The sequence below is a fragment of the Xenopus laevis genome, chromosome 9_10S (assembly GCF_017654675.1).
Source record: "Xenopus laevis strain J_2021 chromosome 9_10S, Xenopus_laevis_v10.1, whole genome shotgun sequence".
Lineage (NCBI taxonomy): Eukaryota > Metazoa > Chordata > Amphibia > Anura > Pipidae > Xenopus > Xenopus laevis.
Genome location: NC_054388.1, coordinates 14,771,627 through 14,784,287, shown reverse-complemented (window position 1 = coordinate 14,784,287; position 12,661 = coordinate 14,771,627). Strand labels below are relative to the sequence as shown.

Below are 12,661 nucleotides of genomic sequence, written 5' to 3'. Positions count from 1 at the left end.
AAATGCTACTGCTGTTACTTATACCCTCAAGCCTTTCAAGCTCTGGCAGCCCAGTGGGCCTGTAACAGTTGCTCCAAATATGGGAAAATAGTCTGTATTATAATTCAGGTATATTAAATTGCAAGCTCTCTGGGTTACTCTTGTTAGCTGTTGCCATTGGGGTTGCCGGGATTTTACCAGCCTGGCCAGTAAAAATGATGGCTGTTCCCAATATTATTAATAGGGAAAAAACATAAATGTATAGGAAAGCCGGTATGTTTTTCCAGACAAGGTGGCAACCCTAGTTGCCATTAGCAATGGTGTCTAAAGGGGAAGTTCATTTTAGAGTGACCTTTTTTTTTCATGATACTAAAAAGAACATATTTTAGTATTGCAATAAATCGTCCCTCTTAAGTGCTGCACTGGTAAAACTGACATGTTCGCTTCAGAAACTCTACTATAGTTTATATAAACAAGCTGCTGTGTAGCCATGGGGGCAGCCATTTGAAGAAGGAGAAAAGGCACAGGATACACAGCAGATAAAAGAGAAGCTCTGTAGTTTACAATGGGATTCTTCAGAACTTATCTGCAGAGGTGGGCCAAGCCGGGCGCCCTAGGTAACCCAGCCGGCCAGCTTGCCCACTCCTTCTCTTGTGGCTCGCACAAATGCGCAGTGACGTTGCGTGCGTATGTGATTGGTAGGGGAGCGCACAAGCTGGGTGGTAAGGTGCATCCGGCCTAGTGGTAGGCAGAAGAGACAGCTGCCCAGCGCCCTTCAATCGTTGCGCCATAGGCAGCTTCCTAACCCTAGTTCCGGCCCTGCTTATTTGTTATCTATTGTTTATCCTGTGCTAGAATGGCTGCCTCCATGGCTATATAGAAGTGTGTTTATATAAACTAAAATTGTGTTTCTGAAACAAATACACCAGTTTTACCAGTGTAGTGCAACAGTCCATTATATTGGCATTCCTTTAACAAACTTTTAGTTTTTGGTGTTATTGTTCCTTTAAAGGAGAAAGTCGTTTCACACTTCGGGGTGCCAAATGTTAGGCACCCCAAGTGAATGTATTTACTTACCTGAAACCCCAGGCTGGTGCTCCTATCAGCAGAAAACTGTACAGGCCCCAGGCCGGTGCAGTTTTCTTCTGATAGCAGTCAGGCCACACCGGTCAGGCACCCTAGCCGGCCCCGGCTGTGTGCGCATGCGCAAAGTGACGCCGGCGCGCATGCGCAGAAGAGGCAACTGGTGCAAGAAGAAGCCGGGGAGTAGGGGACCGGACGTGGGGTAGGCGATAGAGCAGGTACGTGCCTGGCGTCCCCCCCCAGCTTTGCGCCCTAGGCACGTGCCTACTCTGCCTACCCCTTGGCCCGGCCCTGGCTGATAGGAGCACTGGCCCGGGGTTTCATGTAAGTAAATACATTCACTTGGGGGTGCCTAACATTTGGCACCCCCAAGTGTGAATCGACTTTCCTTCTCCTTTAAGAGGAGCTATAAGTGTCGGTCTTGTCTTTCTTTATGGCAAGGAGACATAAACTCAGTATAAGGCAAATCTCGTGCTGTTGAGTCCTAGAGGGGATTTTGATCAGATTTTGTGGGTCAGAGTTTATCTGATCTTGCCACGCAGCATAGAGCCCTGCAGGGGGTTGGGTAACAGCAGGTACCAGTGAGTTACCTGCAAAAAAGCAGATACCCTGCGGAATGAGGGTAGAATTTTCAGGTGCAGGTTGCGGGTCTCTATATTTCTTATCTTATGTTTTCTTATTGATATTTTACTCCTTTTAAAATTTTACAAAATGTGTTTCTGTCTCCGCCCAATTCTGATGATGTCACTTGCGGTTTGCAGCAGCAGCACTTCCTGTTTAATGGTGGTCGGTGGGTTGCGGATTAGGCAGTTGTGGGCCGGGTAGCGGATCCAAGTGGGAAAAAATGTGGGTTGCAGTTTGGGTCATGGGCTGCGGGTTCGGATCTCAGAAATTGGTTGTGCGCAGGACTCAACAGCACGAGATGCTATGAGATCTGATCACCCTGTAGCTAGAATGTAAAGTCGGATGGTGTAATTTGTTCATTGGTCTACATCCAACAATTGGGGGAAAAAAGTCGGTCAGACACCATCAGATTTTATCTCGTCGGATGAAGACATACGGCGTTCCCATGTGACAGTCGTGTTGCGGTGGATGGAAAATGTTCCATGTTGATTCCATGTCGGTAAAATCCCTAGGTATGTCAACATCTATTGATGCCTTTTTATGAGATTCCTATCGAGCAGAGGTTCATACACTGCATTGATATTCATCCATGCCGCTTGCACGATACACTGTATTTTTTTTTATCTGCATCACTTAAAGGGCCAGCAATACCATAACATAAAAAGGATATATTTAAATTGGCGTGTCCGTTATTTCTATCCTGTATTCATTAACGTGGTTTTCTTTGAAGCAGAAGTTGTGGCTTCTGGTACATCTTCCGCAGTTTAAGGCTTGGGCACGTATCCCTGTCCTGTTGTTTTTTTGTTTGAAGTATTTGATCCTGCACCCTGATAGGGGAGTGCACGGATAAATATATATGTGTGTAAAACACTGCTTCCATTGTAAGCCAGGTGCAAGGTAAAGTATCATACATTATCCATAAAGGCCAGCAACACCGGGACTTTTGTGCAAAAACAGAAATATTGTATTTATGTGAGCATATATATCCAACGTGACGTTTTGGCTGATGTGCTTACTTGCTCTGTGGTTGAAACATGTTTTTAATCATTTTATTTATTGAACTGAGTACTTTTAAATGTTGCACCTGTTTAAATATGGATATTTTGGAGCAACACTACACTGTATCCTAAGAACCTTGACGGCTAGAATTTTCATGTCATTTCATTTAGTGTAATTTATATTACACTAGTCACATTACTATGGTGATGTTATAACTTAAAGGAGACGGAAAGCCGTCTTGCACTTGTTAGGCACCCCCAAGTGATTGTATTTATTTACCTGAAACCCCGGGCTGGTGCTCCTATCAGCAGAAAAATGTACCGGCCCGGTGTTATTCCAGCGAGCACCATAGATCGATCCTCTTCTGGCTTCTTCTTTCTTCAAATTTCCCGGGGGAAAAGGCACGTGCGCAGTTGAATGAAATAGCCGACTTTTCCGTTAAAGGAGAAGGAAACCTAGTCGGCGCAAAAACCCTCCCCCCCTCCCGTGTGTTTCCCACCCTCCCCCTGGCCTACCCGTCCCTTCTGCGCAGGTCCAGTCTACGGAGTTCACCGACGCCATCTTCTTCCACGCGATCTTCTTCCTGCTTTGAACAGTGTTTTGGCGCATGCGCAGTAGGAGCATTTCGCCGGTACGGATCTACTGCGCATGCGCCAAAAGTCGTGACTTTTGGGGCATGTGCAGTAGATCGTACCGGCGAAATGCTCCTACTGCGCATGCGCCGGTCAAAGCAGGAAGAAGATCGCTTGGAAGAAGATGGCGTCGGTGAACTCCGTAGACTGGACCTGCGCAGAAGGGTAAGTAACAAGTTAGGGGCATTTGTCCAGCGGGACGGGTAGGCCAGGGGGGGAGGAGGGAGGGTGGGCAACACACGGGAGGGGGGGAGGGTTTTTGCGCCGACTAGGTTTCCTTCTCCTTTAAAGCACGGCTTTACTGCGCATGCGCAGCTGCACGAAGAAAGAGGACAGAAGAGGATCACTCCATTGTGCTCGGCCGGTGCAGTTTTCTGCTGATAGGAGCAGCGGCCGGGGTTTGAGCAAATACAATCACTTTGGGGTGCCTAACATTTGGCACCCCCAAGTGCAAGACGACTCTCCTTTAACTGGCTGGTTATCATTGGCTATTTATACCTGATGAAGTGTGAGGTGTGGTTGCCTTGAGAAAGGTCCAGAGTCGACCGAAACATCACGTTGGCTGTATATGCTCACAGAAATACAATATTTTTTTGCACAAAAGTCCCAGTGCTGCTGGTCTTCTTGTATAATATATATATATATATATAATATATATATACTGTATATAATAATATATACACTTTGAGAAAGGCTTCAGAGGAGGCCAAAACGTCAGTCTCGCATTGAACAATAACAATTTTTTATACTATATTTAAGACCTGAGAGTGTGTATCCTTTTGTTGGGTTACTATATATATATTCATGTATCATATTCTGTGGCACATCATGTTCCTCCTGTACTACGAGCACATTTTGATGAAGCCGAGTGTTGGATACACAGTAGTGTAAGAGATGCTGAGGAGGAGTGTATCGTTAGGGGGAAGCCTCATCTATTATGCAGGCACAGCTTGCACACAAGGCATGCGATTGGCTGGCAGTTCAGCCAGTGCGATGGGAGTGAACGAATCTCCTTCTATACAAGGCTTGTCTCTGGCATAGCTGAGATTAGTGCAGAGCTAGTGACAAGGGAGTGGGGATTCCTTGAGAGCTGCGGATTGTCACGCTCGTATATTCCATCAGTGCTTGGGAATACAGATACACATACCTGGACTGGGGTATCCTACAGCCATTGCTACTCATTTATCCAAAGGAAGCCTGTGTTGAGATCCCACTGCTACCAAAGATCACCATGGTCCAAAACGTCATTCTGGTCTTTTTCCGCAGGCGACTGAGCCAAAGACCTGCTGTGGAAGAACTTGAAAGAAGGAATATTCTGAAACGTGAGTACAGGATTATTTTATATTGAACGCATCCAGTCCTCCAGTCATGGGTTGCTAACAAGTAAACGTCTAGCTATACACCTGTTTGTGGGGGGCTTTAATTTCTAGGTCCTTCAAAATAATATTTGAGAACATTATTACTGGCCCTAGAATAAAAACAGCGCCTGTTTTGTTTGTGGGGTTGTTGAAATAAAACAAATATCCCATTCAGAACGGAGTTCCAGTAATCTTGCCAATCGCTAGTTGATAGGGGGGCATTGTAATGGGATTAAACTTAATCAAACGCAGACGGGACGGTGGAGTTCGTTCTTAATTCCCTCCGTTAATTACACTTGCGGATGGCTTGGATAATGCTGGCGGTAGTTAGAAAATCCGGAAGAGATTTGGAGCCTTTATGTAACAAGCTTATTGGCAAATCCTGTTTTGTAATATTAGCAATGTTAGGGCAGAGACACATGCTCAGATTCGGGGAGATTAGTCGCCCAGCGACAAATTTCCTCATCTTTGGGGCGACTAATCTCCCCAAACTGCCTCCTGCCGGCTAGAATGTAAATCGCTGGCAGGATAGCAATCGCCGCATTTTGTTATCCGAAGTCGCCCGCAGTTGCCTCACGAGGAACCTGCGGGCGACTTCAGAAAAAGAAGATCTCCCGAGCGCCATCCCGCTGGCGATTTAGATTCTAGCCAGCGGGAGGCAGTTCAGGGAGATAAGTCGTCCTGAAGAAGAGGCGATTTATCGTGGGGCGACTGAATCTCCCCGAATCTGACCGTTACTCAGCAACAGCATTAATCAGATAGATTAGATAAACCATTGGGGAGATGAGTGGAACTCTGGGCCCACCTCTAATGATGGGGACCCTGAGAAAATGTACTTTGAGCCCTACCATGAAATCAGCCCTGTCTTGACTTGAATGCTGCACTCAGTAATGTAGGGCTATTCCAGCACCTGTCCTTGTCTGCACCTGTTTCCACGGGGTTATGCCCTGTAAAGCATTCCTGTCAAAACTTGCTTTTATACCATTTCATTGATTTCAAAGGCATTTTCCAATAAAAAAAGAAAGTCCTGAAAATTCCTTGGGAAAACCAGCCGTCGGTGGAGAATAAAAAAATTCACCCAAATGTTTTCACGAACAAAAAAATAATGCAAATTTTGAAACTGAATACATCAGCTGACGTGAAATAAAAATTTGACACCTTGGCTGGGGGGAAATCGTGCATTTTGGGGCTTTTTAAAAAGGTAGTAGAGGGGAAAAAGATAGGCCTGCTTTCCTCTTGATAATAAATATGGTCAAAATGATGGGTTTGCTGTTCATTAGAGGTGTTCGGGAAGGTTAAAAAATCCTGTCGGATCGCGGCCGAATCTTTTCGTTGATTCGGTCCCGTTTGGCCTCCATTCTGATCCGATCGTTGGGCCCATGATCGGATCATCCCGATATCGCCCACTTCAATGTGAGCATATCGGGGAAATATTATTACACTTTAGTCAGACAACAGTCATGCTCTAGGACCCCTAATGGTGTTCGTTTTCCCCTTTAGATCAGGGATGTCCAAAATCTTTCGTTTTGTCTTAGAAAATCCACTCGAAAGCTGTCGAAGAGTGCTGTAGTTGAACAACAACAACAGAGATGCTAAACAGCCAGAGACCTCTTCATCCCTCCCAAACAGTCTCAGCCATCTGCACGTCGCCTCATTCCGAGTGCATTTCTCATCTCCCTGCGATGGCTTTTTACGAGCACAGAATTCCTGGAAACCATTTAGCACAGAGACAAGGCTAATGCCAATCTGTTGCTCATAAAGATCAGCTAGTGCTCCTTATGTGAAGGAGAGGGATCTGGAAATAAATGCATGCGTCTCTATCCACAGAGGGGGGTGAAACTGAACCGAGAAATCCCCAAGGGGAGAATTATAGATTTCCATATTTTATTCCCACCGTATTTAAAAAAGCCATGGGTGATGGAGACGGGCTTGGATTTTAAATGCAGAGTGTTTACTAAACATTCAGGGAGAGTAGAATCATAGAAGAGACTCTACAATATCCACTACAGAGATGGCGTGCAGAGCATTTCTATTGTAGTTATTGATTACTGAATTACAGTTTGCCTAAATATATATATAAATAGGGAAAGAGTGATAGGTCTGCTGTAGGTCATCCTTCATCAGACTGTTATCTTGGTTCCCCACTATCGGAGTGCCATCCCGATTTAGATTCTAGCCGACGGGAGGCAGTTCAGGGAGATTAGTTGCCCTGAAGAAGAGGCGATTTATTGACTAAATCTCCCCGAATCCGAGCGTGTGTCTCTTCCCTTATTTAAACTACAAACAACAAGACATGGGATAGAATAGATATTCTATCCCATGTCTTGTTGTTTGTAGTTTAAATAAGGGAAGAGACACACGCTCGGATTCGGGGAGATTTAGTCAATAAATCGCCTCTTCTTCAGGGCAACTAATCTCCCTGAACTGCCTCCCGTCGGCTAGAATCTAAATCGGGATGGCACTCCGAGCGCTTTGTTTTCCGAAGTCACCCGCCTCGTGAGACCAAATCCACACTGGTGTCTTCTCCTTATTTTTGAATACACTTTCCCGAAAATTGCTTGCGGGAAAAAACCCGGAAAAATCGCAAAAAAAAATTATTTTTTGGATTTTCCACCCAAAAACCACAAAATCTTCGGATTATTGCACAAAACCCAGCGCAGAACAAAATATCTTTGGGACTTCTCCCATTGATTTATATGCAACCTTGGCAGGTCTGAGATGCCGGATTTTCGGATTCTGACTTTTTCCATCCTCGGGTTATAATAAATTCTGAAAAATTTGTTTTTTTTAACTAAAAATGTGAATTTTATAGTAAAAAACAAGAATTTTTGGGGATTTTGCATTCGGAGTTTAGTAAATAACCCCTATGTGTATATGTACATGATCATCGACTCAATACAATACATTGACCCTGCTTGATCCTTTGGGTGATCTGGGCCTGTAATAATAATAATGATGATCCAACAAGCCTCTGATTACATGGGGGATCAATGACCCAGGGTCATCGATCCCTTATGTGAGACCTGCTCGGGGTAACAAGGAGCCAACAAAAATGGCTTCTGATTCATTGTAAATGCCACACCTTTACCCAACAGCAAACGGAATCTAAAATAAATCACATCGAGCGGAAATAATGCCTTTAAATGTCTATCTGTACATTTGGCGTAGGTGCAGATGTGTATATCTGCAGACATCTCTTATTCTTTTATCAGTGTACATATCTTTTATTTCCATTGGATACAAAAACCCAAATATCTCCCGCCAAGGTCCATTTGTTGTAATACTGAGCAGAATCTATATTTAGTAACCGCCAGCACCAGAAATAGAAATCCCCCCCTGCGGTTATCTTAGAGCAAATAAATAATTCCGCCCACTCTCCCTGCAGCAGCAGCTATATTTAGCCTGAATGCGGAGGCGGACGGTGGAATTTCAATGCCTGAGAGAAGGCCAGGACAAGTCTTGTGGGAAAGACCTTGCAGACAAAATACTCTCCCTCCCACACAGTTTAGAACATGGCGGTTGTTTACCTGCCATGTCTGTGGGATTTAATGTTTAGGGAACACTGTACAGACCCTGTACTTCTAGAGACATTCTAGTACATATGGAATACTGATCCATGGGAATGCACAGGTTGCCTGACATTCCTGAAACCATTTTTACAGTTTGCTCGCTGTCATCTATGATTTAGCCACTACCAATAAATTGTTGGCAGGCATAGATCAGGAACGTTCTGTATATATAGCAATAACCTGCACAAGGTTAAATGCCATCGAGCCGAACATAAACATCTCGCCGAGGGCTGAAGCCATTTGTAAATGAGCAAATTCATTAGGGTGTTGGCGTTAAATGGATTGTTTTGTGTCCCAAGAAGAAAGCAAATACACAAGTCCGATGACAAGCACTGCCGTTGTATACGCTGGAGGCTTTTGGGGGGTATTGTGGTATTTGAGTGGTATTTGTCACAAAGACTAAAGATCGCTTTGTTTTTGTTTACAGAGAGGAATGACCAGACGGAGCAAGAGGAGAGAAGAGAGATTAAGCAGAGGCTAACGAGGAAGGTGAGACCTGTTGAAATGATGTTTGGGGAGCTATTTAAAAAGAAACACCCCACAATGTTGCAGGGGCATGACCATGAAGGAACATAACTTGCAGGGGGTGCAGAGGAACTTTGATGTCCCAATGCACCTACAAATGAATAGGGTAGCTCACCTTTAAATGAACTTTTATGGGGTCATTTATTAAAGTGCGAATGCCAAAAAAATCAAATCTTTCTTGATTTATTATCCCCTGAGGATGGAAAAAGTCAGAATCTGAAAATCCGGCGTTTCCGACCTGCTGAGGTTGTATATAAGTCGATGGGAGAAGTCCCGAAGATATCCTGATCTGTGTTGGGTTTCATGCAAAAAGCCAAAGATTTTGTGCTTTTTGACTATAAGAATCTGAATTTTTAGTTAAAAAAAAACTCGATTCTTTCTTGATTTATTATCCCCAGAGGATGGAAAAAGTCAGAATCCGAAGATCTGGCATCTCAGACCTGCCGAGGTTGTATTTTAGTCAATGGGAGAAGTCCCGAAGAGATCTTGATCTGCGTTGGGTTTTGTGCCAAAATCCAAAGATTTTGTGGTTTTCAGCAGAAATACGAAAAAAAATCTGAGTTGTCGGGTGGAAAATCCGAAAAACTTGTACGATTCGAATTTCCATACGATTTTCACATTTTTTTTTTTGAGTTTTTTCCCCCATTGGAATTTTTCGGGAATATGTATTGATAAATAAGGGGGATTAACCCATGTGGATTTGGTCGGAGTATATTTCAGAAAATAATTAGATAAATTTGGATTTTGATAAATTATATTTAAAGAGACAGTACTTCGACTATCGAATGGTCGAATAGTCGAACGATTTTTTCGATTCGAAGTTGTAGTCGAAGTAGCCAATTCGATGGTCGAAGTAGCCAAAAAAAATACTTCGAAATTTGAAGTATTATTCCTTCTAATCCTTCGCTCGAGCTAAGTAAATGTGCCCCTTGGTATTTTGTACTAGCCCCACCCCACCATTAAGGTCAATCCCCCCTACTGTGCAAGTGAATGGCTAACAAGTTATTTGCAGAGAATCTCTGCTATGCAGAGAATGGCATTTGCTGGAACCCTGCTGTAGACAGGTGTGCTCAGCTTTGGTCAGAGAATTGCTTTCTGCTTTCCAACTGCAGAAGAGATGCCTGCAATTCTCAAAAGCCCAACAAAGTGCAAGATTTAAATACAAACATAAATTCCGACAGGACACTGCTTTATGCTCACTGCTCAGAAATGTGAAGGAATTTGATTCTTAAAGGGCATGTAAAAGCAAAAAAATAAAATCCAATTTTTACTTTCTTTAATGAAAAAGAAACCTATCTTCAATTAAAAAATGTGTACCGTATTTATAAGAAACCTGACTGTATGCAGTGAAATTCTCCCTTCATTTACTGCTGTGGATAGGAATTGTCCGACGGTCCCTAACTGCTCTGCAGGGAAACAATCATACTTATGAACAGCAGGGGGAGCCCCCGCCTTACTTCCCAGCCATGCAGAACACAAGCAGCTTTGTTTGTTTCCCTGTAGAGCAGTCAGCGACTGTGTAGAGATCTGTATTGGATTTTATTTTTGCCTTTACGTCCCCTTTACAGCTGCAGGGACAAAGATCATGGAGCCAGATTTAAACAGATAAACTGGGATTCTATTTGGAGGATTATTTTGCTGCTGAGTTGGAGAAAGTTTGTATTAAACAATACAAAAACTATAAAACCCAGGACCCAGTGCAGTCTGTATATTCTGATTATTAATCAGTCTTGCTGTATCGGCTTCTGGCAGATATTATTTGACTTGTGCTGTTTTGATAATTTATGACGATCCCTAAGCAGCCCAGATCCCACTGAGCATGTGCACAGTCTTGTTCTTGCAAAGATGTTTAACAAGATGGTGACCTCCTGTGGCCAACTTTACAAGCATAAATCATTTGTTTTATTAGGCTTGTGGTGCAGTAAATTTATGTTTAGTATACAAAGTACAGCATTTCTAGCCTTATTCTGTTTTAGACTTTACTTCCCCTTTCGGTTGGACCCTTAACATGAATTTGTATGTTTTGTATCTGCAGCTCAATCAGCGGCCGACTGTAGATGAACTGAGGGAAAGGAAAATCCTAATACGGTTCAGCGATTATGTGGAGGTGGCGAAAGCGCAAGATTATGATAGGAGGGCAGACAAGCCCTGGACAAGATTATCTGCAGCGGATAAGGTGAGAGGAACACCATGCACTTTTCACTCCCTTTTTGGGCGATCTGCATAAACAAACCCACCCCACACTCCTAATCTATATATAAGTGGTGCAAAGACAGGCAGTGCTCCTTTATCTGATGAATTATAGCTTAAAGAATACAGAATATTCATCAAAAAGGTTGCTTGCACAAAAAAAAATCACTATGAATTAAACGATCTGGAACAGTTTCTTAAAGGGAATCCCCCCTCAAAACTTAAAAAAAATTGCTGGTCTTGAATAACCAAACTAACTGTGATGTACTTTGTTGCTTTTCAGGCTGCTATACGCAAAGAGCTGAATGAGTACAAGAGCAATGAGATGCAAGTGCATGCGTCGAGCAAACACTTGACCAGGTAAGCACCCTGCAGGGAGGTGCAGGAGAGAACTTTAGCATTCAAAATTGGGGGGGGGCCCGGGCACATATATATATCCGTCAGTCTGTCAGGGGTCACTGTCGTTATCCTGCAAAATACTAACATTTACATGAAAATTGTCAGTGCCACTTAGCAGTAACGTAACTAGAGGGGGGCGGGCCCTGGTGCGGGACGCGCACCTGGGCCCCCCGCTGTACGTGATTTTCAGCGGCGCGCGAGCTGCCGAGGGGCCCTGAAGGGGTGCACCCCCTGCTCCCCCGGTAGTTCCGCCACTGCCACTTAGTAGTGTGCTGTTTTAAGTGTTGAGAAAACCATTTTTATCCTTTTTTTGAGCATGCCTACCCGGCAAGACTCAATCTGACAGTCTATTCAAAAAGTGTCATTCCAATCCAAATGAGAATCATGGCGAATCGCTGATCGCCACGTCATCAGTCCTAACCTTGACGTTACCTGCCCCGTCTCCCGTTGTCACCGCCTACCCCCCCCCTGCCCGTTTTGAAAAAAAAAAAAAAAAAAGTGGCAACCCTACATTGAACCACAGTGTCAGTGGGCCATGATTAGGGATGGGCGAATTTTTTCGCCTTGTTTTGCCGCGGAATTGACGGCCATAGACTTGTATGGCGTCATGCGACAAAAAAAAAAAAAAGACGCACGTCAAAAAAAATTCACCTTGCGACAACATTTTTCTAATTTTTGGCGAAACGAAACGGGTCAAATTCGCCCATCCCTAGCCATGATGCGCCGGTCCGACCCTGGTAAAAACAGTAAACGTTTTCAGAACTAAAGTTCAACAATGTTTGGGGTTCTGTACCTGCCCGAGGCCACAAATGCCCTTTAGCTGTCGAGATATGTGCCTGACATAATCAGAGCACATCACAGAACATGCTCTGAGCTTCTGTCCTGAGCTTAGGGACTCACTCACAATATACAGAATATATATATTCAAGGGGTTGAAGAGCAACATGTTGGGGATCACTGCCTTTAAAGGCGAAACTGAAAATTGAATATAAGTTTCCTCATACTGAGATAAGAAACTTTCCAAAATAAATCAATTAAAAATTCTGCATCATTTCTGAAATAATCTTGTTTATCTTCACTATTCCTCTCTCAGCCTCTGTTTCGCTTCATTCTGTCTTCAGGAGTTGGGTGTCAGATGAATGATCCAATATATCTTATAGGGGGGATTTCCTTTCCTAGCAGATGTATTAGAGCTCACTCATATCACTGATTCCAATACAAACAAAAATAACTGCCATTTGCACAAATCCTGCAAGTAGAGAGACATTTTGTTTGGTGATTTTAATAGAGTGAGCTCTAATAC

The 12,661-nt window shown here is 43.7% G+C and overlaps 1 protein-coding gene across 3 annotated transcripts in view; it reads left to right on the top strand.

Moving 5' to 3' along the window:
- Positions 1–12,661, top strand: part of phactr3.S (phosphatase and actin regulator 3 S homeolog) — an 81,568-nt gene that overhangs the window by 67,786 nt on the left and 1,121 nt on the right. For all 3 annotated transcript variants that reach the window (XM_018238239.2, XM_018238237.2, XM_018238238.2), the window contains exons 9-12: positions 4,584–4,639; positions 8,672–8,733; positions 10,805–10,945; positions 11,243–11,319. In XM_018238239.2, the coding sequence (XP_018093728.1) occupies positions 4,584–4,639; positions 8,672–8,733; positions 10,805–10,945; positions 11,243–11,319 (336 nt within the window). The remainder of the gene's footprint in view (positions 1–4,583; positions 4,640–8,671; positions 8,734–10,804; positions 10,946–11,242; positions 11,320–12,661) is intronic.